Source organism: Cariama cristata, unplaced genomic scaffold (assembly GCF_000690535.1).
Source record: "Cariama cristata isolate BGI_N322 unplaced genomic scaffold, ASM69053v1 scaffold40903, whole genome shotgun sequence".
Taxonomy (NCBI): Eukaryota; Metazoa; Chordata; class Aves; order Cariamiformes; family Cariamidae; genus Cariama; species Cariama cristata.
The window spans coordinates 31,036-48,711 of NW_009609762.1; the positions used below are offsets into that span (position 1 = coordinate 31,036).

At 37.2% G+C, this 17,676-nt stretch overlaps 1 protein-coding gene across 1 annotated transcript; it reads right to left on the minus strand.

Moving 5' to 3' along the window:
- Positions 1-6,819: 6,819 nt before the first annotated feature.
- Positions 6,820-17,114, minus strand: ZNF830 (zinc finger protein 830; the record flags this gene model as incomplete). Its single annotated transcript, XM_009697618.1, has 8 exons — positions 6,820-7,234; positions 9,157-9,233; positions 10,577-10,657; positions 13,669-13,732; positions 14,405-14,495; positions 14,837-15,051; positions 16,419-16,452; positions 16,994-17,114. Coding segments are annotated over 8 exons (867 nt in total), but the record flags the coding sequence as incomplete, so codon positions are not given.
- Positions 17,115-17,676: the final 562 nt, after the last annotated feature.

Below are 17,676 nucleotides of genomic sequence, written 5' to 3' on the forward strand. Positions count from 1 at the left end.
ACTGCGCAATACTGGCACAATGTTAGAAAGTACATTAGCCCGTTATCAGGGATGATGAGTCTTTTCAGGATTAGATGGAGCCAGGTCGTGTAATCAGTAGAGTAAGCAGTATTTCTGCAAAAACTTTATTTGTTTTTTTAACGAAGTTGCTCTTGGAGAACTTCTCACACTGAATAGAAAAGACAGAACTTGGTTTCTTGCTACAAGAAGCCACTGATTTGTATTTCTCATGTTTTCCCATACCGATTTTAAGATGAGATACTGGGGAAAGAAAAACAAGAAGAAAAGAACAACCTTGGGTACTGAGTACATTATTGCCAAGACCCTTCATATTTTCTCATTCCCAGCAGCACAGTTCAGTGACAAGGCTTCTAGACAGGACCTTTCAGCCCACCAGGAAACCAGCCCAGCAATGGGAGAAGCGTGACAATTTGCATTAAAAAGGGAGAATTGAGAGCTGGCCCAGGGACCGTGTCTCATCCTGCCCTGATGCTTCGCTTGAGCCATTCAGCTCCTCCTTTGGATCTGCTGAAGCACAGCAGTCCCAGCCTCAAGTTCGTGCTTCACACAAAAGTGAAAGAAAGGAGCTGGCCCTGAGATGTTGCTGCATACAGCACTTCTGGCTGCGCTCTGGCCACCTCTCTTCTTAGGGCACTGGCGATACTTTCACATTTACTGCTTTATCCTGATGAGAAAGCAGAGTTTTTGGCAGTGCAAGTGAGCCGCACCCTTAATGATATCAGACTAATTCTACAACCTCCATCCTTACTCTACTAAGGTCTATACTTGTCTCCGGGTACTTAGCTTGGGGTCTCAGTTCCCCTCACTGCCCCAGCTGAGTACTTGTGGGGCGTATCACTATTATTTTTCATGGACTCTAGGGCAGAGAGAGCTCCTATGTGTCTGGGTCTTGAGTCTGAGCCTAGAAATAGAATATGACCAAGACGTGCACAAAGACTTGGAAACCTGTAGAAGTTAACAGCATTTTCAATACAGATGCAACCACAGAGCAAGTCTTGACAATAAAGGCTGCTGAGGAGGATCAGAGAATGCCTCATTGCATCCCAGCACCCAGGAAGCCTTACCCAGTGTTGAATTAGCTATTCCAACCCTTAGGTTGGAAGAACTACAGGGCTGTAGTACTAACCTTGATAAAATTCTGTGTTGTTATTACTTAAAATATATTACTTAAAATATGTTTAACTTCTTACTCTTGAAGGGAGCAAAGCTGCTTTCACAGCAGAGACCTCCATACTCTTCATTTCCTGAACGCATACTCTTTATTTCCTCAACAGCAAAAGCTATTTCTCTGGCTAGTGTAAATGAAAACAAGGGAACACTGTTGCAGCCCAACACTAACTAGGTCAAGGCTTTGCTCTCCCAGTAAAGCTGCTAGGCAGAGGGCATCAGCAGCTCTGTCACGTAGAGCGTCTTTCACATAAAGAATTCCCATGTGCCTTGCAGATTTGGCTAGAAAAGACTGAGATTTAAACAAACTAGTGCAAAGGCATGCTTGTGTGTGGAATGAGGAGAGGTAAAATAAAGACACATGGGCAAAGGAAGGAAAAAAAGTCATCTTTTGAAAGGGCTTTTGCAAAAAATACAGGCAGAAATGTGATAAAATCTAGGCTAATTGAGGACTCAATTTAATTATTTTAGTTGGAAAAGATTTCTGAATGGCAAGAAAAAGTTCCTGGAGAGCTTTAATGTATGAAACAGGCAAACAAAACACAGGAAAGTAGATCGCGGGTGGAGGCGGGGGAAGAGTACAAAATAGTATTATCCAAGATAGAAAAATAAACCACTCATGCCCAAAGGTAGATAAGCACACACCCGATATGAAAAGGTCACTGCCCACACAACTGTGAGTTTCCAAACGAAAGATAGCACAAGCTCTGCAGCTTTCACGTCATTAAATCGGTATCAGAGTTCTAGCAAACATCTCAAATTAATTCAAGCAGCTCTGTTGTGTTTCTCAACTGAAAAAAAATAGGAAGTGCAAATGCTGGCTGGAATAGTCAGCCAGAAGGAAAACAAAGAAAGTCAGAGGTATTCAGCCACATAACCTAGTCCATTGCTAATACGCAGAGTGCTTTCTGTTCTCAGACACAGCCAGAAGGCATCTGTGAGCCCCCCAGCGTGTATTTATGCCAGTCAAGGCTCCTAGGAAGCTAACAGCATAAATCTCAGTGGTGCCATGAATGTAGGCACCTGGTGAGTGCCTCAGCCTCACCGGGCTGCGTGGGCAAGGTGTTTCTGGGAGGTTTCACAAGACAGTCTTAAAGGATGCACTGAACCTACCCCAGTCAAACTAGGCAGAAATGGAAGCGTCTCCATTTTTGTCATTTTTAAATACCTAACAGCATGAAAACAAGTGTGTCTCTGGGATGGGGGAGATCTAAATCTTGTTTCTTCCACAGCCTCAATCTCAGCTGAATGTATTTCAGCACTATTTATGCATTTGGAACAGGACCTTCCTTTTCTCCGGTCAGTGTCGTGATTATCAAACAAGAAAGTCACATATGCTCACCAATTCAATCATTTTACAGTGGCATAGCTTCTACAGGAAAGACTGAAATTGTTAGGCTGCTCAACTAGATCACAGGAACTGCATGTGCAAAGGACAGCACAGAGAGGAGGGATTTGAATAGAGATCTCTCATATCCTCTGTAACTGCTGTAACCACCAATTATGCAAGGCATTAGTCCCTCCGCTATATTTTTGGAAGAAAGACCTGGTTTAGGCATCTACACAAGGGAATTGCTTGCATTTCTTTTCCCAGCTAACAGGCCAGATTAGTTCTAAGTGAAGCGATGAACAGACGATCAAATGAAGGCAGATACAGAAAAACTGCTTCACATCAGAAAATTTCAATCTCTTGGCCTGAGAGACACTTTCTAGTGACACAAGTACATACTGCCTTTCTTGCCACTGAAGTGTACTTAATCTTTGGTTCCAGGAAGGAACACAGTAATGTCGATTAAATCAGTTTTGGCATCAGTGCCTGTGTCCTGTCACTCTACAGACTGGCATACGTCTCAAGACAGTACAAAAATGAGAGAGAAATGTCAAATTCATCTGATGGTACCTAACAAAAAGGAATTTCTGAAACATTACACATTCACATTATGGTTTCTAATGACAGCTACAGCATGATTCCTGTTAGTTGAATGTCTGATTTCCTAGTGCAAGCTTTCTTGATTACAAGAAAAAAGTATTTTTAAGTGCTGAAAATATTTGAGTAATATGGTTTTTCTCATTATAGCTATTTCTAGCTCAATGTTTTTAAGATGATAAAATGCAGAGAATTTAATTACAGTGGTATGTAATAAGCAAAATTTGTCTCTCTTCAAATTGAATTTATTGGCAGGGGTCCTAACCAAAGCAAATGTTAATGTTCCTTTTAACCAGTATTTGTAATTCTGAAGCAAATTTTAAAATTACATGCTTTAGTGGAGGAATGACAAACAATCATGTTAGCAAATGAGAACATCATTTTGTTTGTTGTTCTTATTTTGGTTTAGTTGCTTTTTGCGCAATCACTTTTGGGCTCCTCTGTACCAAATACAGCCCTTTTTCTACATCTACTTCTACGTCCTGACAGCAGCAGCTTATTTTTTTCCATGGCAGGAAAGAAGTTATCACAGAGATTACCATTCATGATTGATTGCACTTGCCAGAAAACAAGCTGACTACCAACAACTGGTAGTTGCAGCTGTAGTTAGCTGCTCCCTGCAGGGCTGCTACTTGGAACTCCCATTTCAAACACGCATGCACACACGCGCACATTTTGGCTCTGGAAGTCACTTACCAGTTTCAAAACCACTGAGCTGGGGAATTGCAACTATTTTTTGGTGGCATGAAATTCCACAGTTCTTAAATGTGGGCAACACTCTCCATTATTATATCAATAAATAAGGATTACAAACGCTAATTCTTCCCCCTTAATTCTGATTCTTCAGTTTTCTGGAAGTCCTGGAGATCAGAGAATTAAAATACTGTTGTCAATTCCACTGTGCCAGAGATTAAAACTTCATTTTTAATAGTGGCTATGGACAGAGCTAGTTATTAGGACTACTTTCGTCTTTATTGTTTAAAAATAGAATTCAAGAAAGTTAAGGAGTTAGAAATTAAGGAAGTACGTATTTTTAAAAACAATAATTTTCTCTGTTAGTCATCTAGCTGAATAGCTCATCAGGAGTTCATAAAATTGTTTTCTAAAACTGAGGACAGACTTAAATATAAATTAATTATGCCTATGTTTTTCTAAGACACAGGAGATCATTTACCTTGATAAATTAGCTTGACTGTTCAGTAAGGTTGGGATAATTCTGGCTTCTCCCTTACAGCCATGCCTTCACTGCTTAAAAGCAGGATGATTTCTTGCCTTCGTAACACAACACCACACGTACGTTAATGGTAGAATACAGAAACCAAAGTCACTCCTATCTTTTTCAAAAAGCTCACTAGAAGCTTTGATTCAAATACTGGAGAAATGTATAGTTGTACGCAATAAGCTGTATAAAACTTGTATACCACACTATTTGTGGATCTATGAGATTCCTCCAAGGAAAAAAGTACCAACTCCTAAACAAGCAACAACCAAGAGGGACCAATGCTGTCAGTTACCCCCTCAGCAATACACCCACCCACTGGCTTGTCCACCGTCTTTGCTCTTTCAGCAGAAGTTATGCAAGGATAACAAATAGAGTGATGAGTGATCTGTTGTTTACTCCTGCCATCTATTCCTAGTAATTAAAACAACGGGCTGCACTGGTTTAGATTTGAATGTAAAAGCTCCCTGCACTGTAACTAAACTCACTGCATCTAGCTTCTTACCACTAGATACCTCTAAAGAGGAGGGCAAGTGAACTAAAACAGCTGAACTATTTTAGCACTCAGTTCCTTTCCTATTTATCTGCAGTTGAAACCATGATTTGCCAATGCACATACAAAATGAAAGCAAAGTTACAGATATATGTACAAAATGGAAGTGTAAGTTATAAACTCAGAGATTAACATTTTTATACTGTAAAAACACGTATGTCCGTGATGCTCAGTGTAACCTGACTTTAGTCATCTCTGTTTCTCTGACATTAAGCCAAATGCAGAGTGGTTCTAAAGTTCAGTGTTAACAAGCTAGTATGCTTTGGTGAGTGAGGTTAGTGAAAAGCAAAGATAAGTAGAAGAATTAGAAACACAGCTTAGCTCTTCTCAGAGTGTAATCTGGGAGTGTCTTTGGGTTTGTTTTGAAAAAAACTGTCCATCTGTTAATACTGTACCACCCTCTCAGCTGAAAGTTCTCTTTACAGTGATAAATGGATCTAGAGATCTTTCATTACAGCATGATAGGCACCTTATACATTGATATTCAAATGTTTCACACTACAGAAGGGAATTTTATTTCAGTTTTGGCCCAACTAAGTTTTCTCCAACTTGCCAAAACATTCCTTATTTGTTTCAATACTCTTTGAATGTTTCTGTATTCTGTGTTTCAGTACTCTCTGAATGTTGCTATCTCAATAGCAGTGCTAATTCATGTAAGACTGCAGCATTGTGTCAAACATTTTAGCAGTAACATCTACATACACTTATGGATATTAAATCAACCAAAAATCAATAGCTGTAAGTCAGCATATGTGAGCAGGAATAAACAGATGCACCAAACTGCTAAGGACCATTGCTTGAATTTTGACAGCTTTATAAATATAAAGAGCTGAACCCAAGGATCATGGAAACCAGGAGTGGTAAAAAAGCATCTCACAATACAGAAAGACCATATCAAGTCTTTCTTCCAAAACAGGCAAATCAGACATGTAGCTTTATTTTTTCTCTTTATTGGTTGGTTAATAAACACCTTAGAGGCAGGTCTCTAGAATGCTCTTATAAGAACAAAGTTTGCTTTCTCCCTTTAAAACCTCACTAGCTTGTTTTAAAAGTAGAATCTTTAAAAAATAGGAAAATATTAAGTTGTTCCTTCACAACTTTACTTTTTGATAAAAATCAAACCACACATTTCTCCTATTTTTTCAAACATCCTTAGCAAATTTGAAATGTTTTAATATTTGCAAAAGTAAAAAAAAATACGCTTAATTAAATAAAAACAACAAAAAAAACCGCTTACCAAAGCTCAAGGTAGTTCTGCTTTCCGTGTCCCAGTCTTCTCAAGTTTGTTGGTTCTTGATTTTACTTCATCTGTGTTTATCAGAACAGAAATCAATTTTAGATGCACTCTGTGCCTAAGATATCTTCAGAAAATTTCCAGTACTTAAAGCTAGACAAATTTTACCTCTTCAGTTTCCAGTGCAGTAGTACCTTGCTCTCTGGCATTTTGTCACCCTTTCATTTAGTTATGCAAAAATGTAACCATTGTGTTTCCATCCCTCTGGTTCAAGAAATGTGAGGTATGCTACACTACGGCTGCACTAAGCAAAACAAGATACTATAAAGAAAATACTCAGCACTGCCTATGGCACATCACAGAGTATATACACTGTGGAGAAACTGTAGCTCAACATTTCTGAGTTTAGTCCTTGAATACACAGAGAAACTGTAACAGATCCTGAAAAAAATGTACATATTTTATTGGGAGCAGGGGTAATGGACGGAAGAGCACTTAGAAATTTTAAGATAACATAAATGCATATTTTCCTTTCCCTAACCCCCCAATCTGGGAAAACTCCATACACCATCACTTTTGCAAGTCCTTTACATCTATACACAATAACCCAAGTCTCAAAATTATCAGACATATCTAATGCTTCCAAAAGCTTAGAGATTATTGAACTATTTATTAATCCCATTAAAATACCTCAGGTAAGAAAACAGTAATTTTAATAGGAAAGGTGCATTCAATATTGTAAAACGTTTGCAATATACAGTTTTTACAGCAAGTAATACACCATTACAGATCTACAAAGATGATTATTTTTTTAATACACTTGGCTTTTTACCACCTCACAATCCTCTTTAAATAAATATTTAACAAAACGTCTCACTTCTAACAATGGAAGTAACATCTGAGAGAATATCAACCGTGTTGCACAAATGCTACAACAAAGCCCCTTTCACCCGCCAGTCTTGAGACAGCAAATCCTGCAATTCTTCTTCATCTTCGCTACCAACAGCCTCATCCTCTTTCGCTTGTGTTGCTCTTAATCTCATGGCTTCCTGTAACTTCTCCTTCATCAGATCCTGGCGGTTACGCAAAAGCTCAACACGGCGATAACATTCACTGTTGAAAAGTAAACCACCTATTAACACTCATGGCCTTTCCACATTAATTGGATTTTCTACAGTGCTGGATTTTTCTTCTCCAATTTTAGATTAAAAAAGCTCCATAGCTTCCCATCAATTAAAAAATAAGCTTCCAATATGCTACTGCAGTGCACCTTCTCTGGGTTAATCAAGTGGAATCACACCAGAGGAGAGGAAAGGCGTGGCCAATTCTCTAGCAATGAGATCTAATCCAAACATTTAACAACTACAATACCACCACAAATAATTTTTTAACAAAGCACAGAACCAATATCCACTTCCACACAAGAAGAGATGCCATTCTTTGCTCCACTTAGGGTTTTCATATAGGGTAGGAAGGTGAGATATCAATTGGCTATGAATTTTGATAACCCAGTGGCAGCATCTCTGAAAATAAAAAAACCAGCAGAAGTGTTCAGATTCTTTATCTGCTTACTGTGTGCTATAACAGAATATTTTAAGTAAACACAATCCACAAGTTTCAGTTTTCCATTTACTTAGAAAGTTCTGTCCTTGAAATATGCTTATAACAATTATTCTAGCCATTTTAACAGGGTATTTTTGTTGAAAATGCCAAGTAGTATCAGCCTGATTTAAATACATCTTTGCTTCTTTCATTCCTATTTGTTAGGAAGAGTCAACAAGGAAAGATTATCTTGATCCCGTTTCCCCTTGTGTATCTGCAATACAATTACTTATAGCCAGTCATAGCTGAATATTTGAAGGCTAAGGAAAACATTCATGTCACTGGAATTAATTTGATTTTGAATTTAATTCAAAATAGCCTGCATTTAAATACACTCAGAAGACAAAGCTACAAAAACAGTCTTTAAAAATCTATTTGGAACTTTTATTTTGGGGAAAAATAATGGTAACAAACTTGAAATTCTCTATAAATTTCTGAATTTGGTTCTATGTACTATAGCATCCTAATCTACTGGGAAAAATGAATGCTCAAAGACAGCCAGGTTTAGCTCAAGCCCTCTCCAAAATTACATGAACATTGTTAAAAGACATCCCTGTACTACCAAAGCTCAGTTTGAACCCAATGCTACTATTATATGCTGATTATCTGTAGCATGTAAATCTGTCCAGATGGCTTAAGTGCTGCTTTAATTTTTAGTGTCTTCTTTTTGTTGCAAAGTTCATTAAAATCAGAATTCATCTTTTTCTTTTCAATTGCTACTATTGCCATAATCACTGTTAATCAACATGTTAAGCTACATGATAATGGTAACTATCTGTTCCACTAAGCTGTATTTCAGGTTACTTATGAGTTTAAACTAATGCTTATCCAACCAATACACCTACCAGTTCAACAAAACAAAGCAAAAAAAACCCACTTCATGTAATGAAGTGCATCATTCAACAAAACCTTTAAAAAAACTTTTATTAGAAACAAGGAGAATTAGTCACAAAACAGGACATTTTCAGTACAGCAAATGGATGGTCAAAACACAAATCTCCTTACTGAAATTTTAATTGCAGTGCAGAATATCAGACCTTGTTTTTTTTAAATGTTCCCATAAATTCTACATCAATCAGAATTCAAAGAGAAATACAAATTAAGACATTTGACAGCGGGAAGGGGGACAGTTTGTTCAAAGAATCTGCCTTCTATTGCTTTATTTTGCCCATGCCTGCTTGCTGTACTTTCAGTGATTCTAGTGCATCCTCTCTCTGGAAATAATCACACAATTTTGCACCAAAACTCATGTTTTTATTAGGTATCATTCTGCAATTCGAGGGAGTCTGTCTTCATCCTTCAAATGTTTAGGTGATTAATGAAAGGTAGTATCCCAGAAGATTAAAATTAAAAATTATTTTTATCACTCTAGTCAAATAGTGATCCATTACTGCTGGAGAACAGAAAGTTTGAGGAAAAATTGATCTACTTACATCTGCTCGTCAATTTCTCCAATCTGACGATCTAGTCGTCCCTCCTCATCCTCTTCTGCCACTATTGCTTCTGAAATCTAAACCAGAAGAGCGCTAAGAAAATTCACCTTCATCCTGAGTTCCACTGTTGTTCCTTTTTGATGTCTATGTCTTCCCTTCCTCCCCCTACCTCAAGTCAATGTCAATCTCCTATACGTATACTCCCACCTTCACAAAAGACTCTGGAGGCAAATACAGAAAAAACTTGATCTGGTTTAATTTGAAATGGAAATGTTTTTTCATAAAACTAAAAGTAGTTTGGCTGCTTTGGGGTTAACCTTTGGAATTTTTCAATACACTACTCTTTGAAACTGAGCATAAACAAACTATGGGCATCCAAAGTCTGAGGTCAAAATAGAAGCTATATCCAATGCTTGGGACCTAATTACACATGCTTATTGAACATATTGGTTAAATATTCCCACTAGATCCCGAAGTGTTTCTAACCTGTTATTTTTTTCAGCATATACTTTCTCAAATCTGAATGTCTGGGAGATGCTATGCAATCAATGGTCCACGCATAACTGAGAAGATTCCTTCTAAGCTGAAGAATTATCTGAATGGCTAATGCTAGCAAAATGTATCCACCACTGCTTTTGTACAAACATTCGCTCTGTTTATAGTGCTGACCGCTTTAAAATGAGCAATGATGAAATTTTTTGCACCACTTTTCTTAGAAGTTGACATATAAGCAATTCTTTATGGTTACAATTAAAACTAGCAAATATTCTAGAGGAAGATCGAGAACATCAGGTATCTTTAATGACAGTTTTATATTGTACAAAAGGGCAGATAAAAATCTGTTCCAGGAAGACTTTCCACACAATGCTAAACAGTAAAAAATGGAAGTACAGAAAAATCGTGGCCAAATTATGTGTGTCTCACAAAAAAATCTTCTGTCACTTTCCCAAATTTTGGGGTTCCTTTCCAGTACATTTAACTTATCCATAAAACCCAGGTTACCTACACTTTATAGATCCTTTTTGAAAACGACAGACAAACAGGTGGTGTTTTGTTCTGTGTTTTTCAATGTTAAAATATGAATATATCTCATCTAAAGAAGAGCCCACAATTATGTCCTGTTTGGATACACGACACTGATCTGAGGTATATGCTATCTTATTTAAATACAATGTAACAAATGTAACTAGATATATATTGATGACTGGATCCTGATCAAAGTTTTTTCAAGTTAATTTCCCTTAAGTGGAAAATAGAAGGAACCCTTTGCTCATTTATAAAGTGCATTTAACCACACACTGCATTGCAACAAACAGCTGACAAATGCAGATGTCAGTCATTCTGCAGAGCTGCATGAAACTGTTGTTTTCCTTATTGTGTATAGTATTTAGAATCAATAAAAATAGATTCCATTACTTACTGTGTTGACCTGTCGCATTGCCTTTTGAAATTCATCCCATTCTTTGTCCATCTGATCCTTTGGAGCATCGACTTTTCGCACCTAAGGAACATGAAAAAAGAGGCTTATTAATAATTTATGCCTAGTGACTCTTTGGGGCACTGTAAAACACCTGGAGAAATAGGACAAATTATACTGTGTTCTCAGAAAAGTCTGGTCAACATACTTCAGTTTAAGTAATGTATATGAATAAGAGAGTGCAGCTGCTCAATGGTTTTGGAGGAAAAAAAAATCTGACTCTACTCCTGGATTAAAACAACATCCTTGACTGTAGCATTAAAGAATAATTGACTAAGAATGGATAGTGTGGAAGGTTTGGAGTAACAAAAGTGACAAAGTCTGTTAATTTGATGATCTGTAATTTCATTATGTCAGGTGGTAACTTTTAAATTCTTCTGTAAGCTGCCTGTTCAATCGTGTATAGTAGCCATTTCACAAGCCAAAAAGCAGTGAATTATTTGCCTTTGGCATAACAAAACATCAAATGATTCAGTCACTAGTCTGACTGGTGTTAGATCATCTGACTATTTCAAATCTAATCTAATTTTGTTGGCTAACAGAAGGAATAGTACAGCTACATACCAATTTTAACAACATGCAAAGGTTTTTCTCCTGTGGTAGATAGCATTAATTACTAAGACAAGACGACTGAAAAAGTAGTAGCTGTGAGAATGCGTTCAAAATCTACAACTAAGGTAATCAAACCAGATTGTGCTTTTAATACAAGCAAATAAACAAGATAATCTACTACCTGCATAACCAAAACTTCCACAATTCAAGACTGGAAGATGTGGCACATTACATATGTTAGATGACAGATGATGCCTGGCTCTGGACTGGGTGGAAATTATATAGCTAGAAGTAAGCAGTCTGAACAGAGTAATTCATGTTACTATCTTTTTGCATTAGTTTTATTTTTCCTTTATTCGTTCCTCTCTTTTGGTAACACATCAGTCATCATCATGGTAAAGACAACAGTTTGGTATGTTTTGTTCCTGAATGATTATACAAAATCCAGTAGTACGAATTAAGTTTATAGAATAAATTAGAAGCTTCCAAGCAAACTACATACTGGGAAGTAATAGTCATCATTTCATTTTTCTGTTCTGTGATTATTTCTATCATATGTGTACGTACTGTGTTATTACGCATTGTGGTTGTCTTTTGTAATTCATAATTATTTGTATTTCTTACAATAAATTTAAACACTAAAGATACTACTTTTCTTTGAAATATTTATCTAATCCAGAATTTATACACTTTATAAAAATTCCTGATGTAGAGAACCAACATTTTTCAAGCCCACAATCTCCCTTCCAAATGCTCACTGTTAATTCTGAGAATAATTATTTCGTGTATGATTCCAACACAGAATTACTGCAACCGTCTCAATATAAGCAACGTCACAAGCGTTTTCCTTCCCCTGCACGTTAGCTAAACTTAGAAAGGGTAGATTAAACAGAAGAGCATCTGCAAGCAATTCGAGGAAGAACTTATTGGAACATGTATCCACTTGTAAATTTTATCAGCTGAGGCGATAACCAGAACAAAGATCACTAACCAGCGTCCTCACAGATATAAGCAGATTCTCCTTTGCCTGCTAAGCATTCCCACTTTGTACAAGCCTCCCAACTCATGGTGAAACTAAATATTTGAAAAATTTAACACTTCAATTAGTCATATGTGCAAAAAATCAAGTGTGGCTTTTTCACCTACGTATTTCAATATTCAAAATGTCATTATTCAAAACAATTAACGTATGCCAACACGTGGGCATGAGTGGCGCCAAAAGAATCTTGCCAAAGCAAGTAAGAGACACCCAAGCTTGTAATTGAGACAGTGGGACTAACTGAACATAAAGAAGCATTATTTGGAAGGTCTCCAAATCAGAAGTCATGGTTTGACCTCACAGTCCAATTTAAATACATCAGCAGCCTTCCACAGTGTGAACAATAGAGAAATACACTCAAAGAAAATAAAAAAATACTGTGAGCCTACAACACTGATTTCAATAAAGCAAGCAGGAAAGCCAGCAAATCTGTTGCAAATTTTACAAAACACAGAAAAAGGTTTGTATTTCAAGTATCAGTGTTTACTTTGATCATCATTTGGTGCTATGCAAGTTGAAGGAAGTATGAAAGATTCTGACCAAAATGTCAAGATTTTTAGTTGTAGGGTTTTTTTGAGGAATATGTTGAATGCCCACATATCTTTTCTTTTCCGAGCATCAGAAAAACCCCACAGTGGTAAAAGACAAGGAGGCTGAAGACCAAGTTCACTGTTGTAGTATGCCAGTACTACAGATTACAGTGTATGACATAATCTAGCTATTTTCATTCTAACAGGACGTACAGTATTAGTCACACAGTAACTCTTAACACTTTTTCAATAGGACCTTCCAAAGGACATTAGAGAACTATTTTTATATCTTCTATTCCAAAGCAGAAATGGATGTACAAATTAGGTGAGATTCTTTTCCTGGGATGACTCAAAGTAACACAGGGATTGTCCAAATCTCAGTCCAGCATTTTAACCAACAAGTAACATTTCTTTGGTTTTCTTCAAGAGCCACAAAGGAATCACAATCAAAAATACCTTAAAAAATACCAAAAATACCTTCTGAGAGATGATTTAACAAGCTCTTCCTGCCCACCTCTGTCCCTTTTCATGTTTTCTGATTAACACAGAATTAATGGTTCAAAGCTGCGCCAGGGAAGGTTTAGACTGGACGTTAGAAAGCATTTCTTTACCGAGAGGGTGGTCAAACACTGGAACAGGCTTCCTAGAGAGGTGGTCGATGCCCAAGCCCATGTCAGTGTTTAAGAGGCATTTGGACAAGGTCCTTAATACCATGCTTTAACTTTTGGTCAGGCAGTTGGACTAAATGATCATTGTAGGTCCCTTCCAACTGAAATAGTCTATTGTGTTCTAAATAGTTCAGTAATTTTCTTATATTGTGGTATGACTAATTACCTGGAAAAGCATCCTTGCTACTCAGAAAATCATTACAACTGGCAGAAACAAATCCAGCAGCATAAGAGCAGATCACTTACTTTTGCATCCACTTCAGGATCATCAAAGAAACCTTCAGGCAAAGCTTCTGCAGTGTTTTCTTTCCTGAAATGTTTGATTACTGTTATCCCAAGTTAACACTTCACAACCTGCTTTACTGCAGAGTTAAAAATAGTCAAGAATAAAATCCATAATCTTTTATAAAAGGGCCTAGAAATGGAACAAGTTTTTTATGCCCCAAGTTTTACTTACAACCACCAAAACCTGCTTCTTCAGTTTGGTCTTACCTAATTTACAAGGAACTGCACAGGAAGGTTTAAGTCTCACTGCCAAAACAAGAGCTATAGCTTAGGCTTCTTAAACTGTTCTTTACAGTGTGTTAGTCACCTAAACATTTTAACAGCACAGTCTCTCCTTTTGAAAGCCTAAACCACTGTCTAAAAAAAGTGCTCAAATAAGTTGAGTCATTACTACAGAATAAGCAAATGGTTTTCTTTAAACAGTTAAAAGCAGTGGTTGACATTAAGCTTCCAGTGTCCTGCATTAAAATTTGCAAACAGAGATGTCTAACAGACATTGTACGGCATTGCTTTATCCCTTATCCTGCCCCTAGGGTGTGAAATACCTGTCTGAAATAATGCTAGAGGCTGACATATCTACAAACTATTCTGACTAAAATTCAACAATATGACAGAAGTGATCACAGTCTGTATTTCCTGGAAGAATAATGTTTGTTTACAATTCCCAAATCTATCAATATTTGATTTGACTGCTTACCTTTCCACTATCTTCTCTTGTATCTCTGCTTTCTGTATGGATCCTGAATGGGAAACTATAGGAGCAGCTGTAGTTTTGCTGTCAAAGAAGTCTATAAGAAAGGACAGAAGCCTATGAACAAAAAGAACAACTGTTCAAGCTTCTTTATAAGCATCTGAATAGACAGGAATTTCAATACGTTACTGAATCAAGGGAAGAACAGCCAGACGTTATTTGCCTTGACAGCCTCAAACAATTAACACATAAAATCAATAAGTATGCTGAGAAAACACCAGACAACAAACTAGCAAAGTTTCTCCTTTCTCTCCTTCCAATATTAGACAGCCTAACCAGCTAATAGCAATAATTAGAAAAATGAATGAGAACCCTTCCATCATCAGTTAAAGCACAGCCTTTCCTTACTGAATCACTTACTATTTCAGTCAGCATTACCTTCAGGCAGAGAATTAGCTATTACTTCTTGAGTTGGAGGTGGAACTTCAGTTTTATGCATAACAGAAGATTTGTTTGATTGATCTTGTTCCTCCTCTTCTTCTTCATCATCATCATCATCATAATTTCCTGATAATAAACTGGGACCTGGACCTTTTGAAAGCTGTTCATTTGCACTACCTTGCTCCGTTTCATCAAAAAAATCTGCTGGTAGCCTAGTAAAGAACACACAATGTAACTATTTCAAACTTCACAAATATCAGTTACAGTCTAGCATCTGAAGCCTATTCAACCTGTGAGCAACACCATCTTTTAGATACTGCGCAACACCCTACACAGCACAGCTACCAATGTAACCACTGTCTGAAGGCAGCACATACTTGTTGCTTTCATTTGAAGTTCCCCAGAAATGTTCAGGTTAATTCTGAAAGCACATTTCAGTCCCATTTTTGTATTTGAATATTCAGTATCAGAAACATTAATAAAAACATCCCGTAACAAAATGCATTTGGGAGAACAGCAGCTTAGGTAATTCTATTTCCGCAAAGTTATTTGCATCAGTGTACCTGCTGTGAACATATTAAATACAAAATTCATAGTTCAGCAATCATACTAATGTCACGTACACCTTGATAACCTTCATGTATAACATGACTACTTATTTTGGGTATCTACTGCTGCTCAGAACTGCACCTTAGAAGAGCCACACAGGCTCAGCAATGAGAAAACCCAGATTTGCTTAGAACAGCTGCAGGCCTCCAAGCCAAACATTTTCCCAGGTTGTATTTTAAAATAATCATACCGATCAGTTTAATACTGAACAAACCTCTCAACTGCTAATTTTGCACACACACTCTAAATTTCTACAAAGTGTCTTCCACTGTCAAAATAACAGCACGTAATATCTATGCAAGATAATAATAATTTATCCTGTAAAGAAGTGTACAGGAGACCTGCAGGCCTTGTGTGACATCTACTAACCCCACAAACATGTCCAAATACGGTCAGAAATCTTTAGTGGCAGTAAGATGCTTAACTCAATCCCTTGAAGTCAAATACATTCCTATATTCATGAGAGTTTAACTGCATGATATGCATTTACATGAATTTTAAGTGACAAAAACATCTTAATAAAGATCTGTTGATGACATTTGTTAGTAGTTTTTGTCAATAAATGTAATTTAAATGTACATTTAAAACTTGTCATAGTTTCAGACTACCATCTCTTCTGCAGTATGCTAGAATTAAAGATTAGACTGTATGCCACAATCTAGTTATCTTCATTCCAGCAAACTGTGTCATGCCACCACATATTAATCCTTAAAAGTTTGACAGTGACAGTAAAAGAATTCCTGTTTTGTCAGAGACTCGAGAGTTAATACCATGATTTTCAGATCTGTACTGAGGAAGATGCTGCCACATTCAGGAATATACACCCATGTTAGAAAATGAGCAGAAGGAGGGATCTGCTGATTCTCTGAATCTTTACCCTTGGCTAAGAAGGAGAGATGAGGAAGAACAGGGTGAGAATGCAGCAGCTGGTACAGTTACAAAAGTCTCATATGTAATAAGATCTACTTACCCAGATGTAGAAGTACATGGCTTTTCGTCTGTACCTGTATAACAGCCAAGAGTCACTTCTTACAATCCATGCTTTTAAAAGAAATATCCCTCAAACCGACTCCTACTACAGCAGCAAGTTCATAAATGCACACTTTCATATATTTACATGTTTAGTAGCAACGAGGGAAAAAAATTAACTGTCCTTCTTTTAGCATGTGCTTTCATGCATGGTTTGATGTAAACCAGTGGCTGGACCCAAATGAAAAGGAGTAACACTTCTGGGGAAGTGCTTGTACTGTTTAACTGACACTGCTCCTGCTTCTGTTTGGATGAAGCCTGCAGGTCCATGACCTAATTTAACCCAATAACCCAGAAGAAAACTAGGTAGACTACCAAAAGTGCAGTTTTCTCCTGATCAGTGAATTCACAGAGAAAGACAGACTTTTTCCCTTTTCAGCAGCAACAGGCTGACATTAACTCGACAGTCTTGGGCATTCACACTCACTTCCACGGGGAAAAAACAAACCAAAAACATTCAATACACAAAATGGTGAGATTCTGGCAAGTACTTGATAAGTATTTTTCTCTCCTTACCTTTTACTCTTTTTAACTCTGTATTTTCCGTGTCAACAGTTTTCCTCTTGACAGGATAAGATGACGTGCTAGCAGCTGAAACAGTTGCTGTCTGCTTTGTGCCTTTTAATTCTGCAACTCTCTGTAAAGAAGTACAAAATTCAGGAAGCTTTCCTAGGAGGAACTTCTGGATTGCAGCTTAAAATACAGAGCTTTTAGAACAGTTTATTAAAGTGAGCTAGTATCTTTCCAGAACAAGACCACTGAAAGACATCACAGATACCAAAACCAAGACCAATGTTTCTGTCAGTGTCTTGAATGATGTGACACGGAGGGAGAGGAACTGACACTTGCACAAGGGAGGCTGTATGAGTGAGAAAGGAAAGACTAAGATCAGTGACCTTTACAGCAGTAAGACACACAGAAGAAAAGAGTAGGAAGGCTGGAATCATTCTAAGATCCTGGAATATTAAATGTTTCATAATTAAAACACAGCAGTAGTATTAAAGACATGTCACGGTGCCTTGCCACGATGCTCTACTCAGAATGCAGGCAATGAACTAGGAAGTCTTCAGTTCTTTCAGTCTTTTCCTCAGTAGTTGTAAAATTAAATGTAGTCCCTCCGTTTCCACTAAGAAGTGGTGGTAGAATTTAAAAGGATAAAAAAAATCAGATTTAAGGCTGCATCCAAATTAGAAGATCCC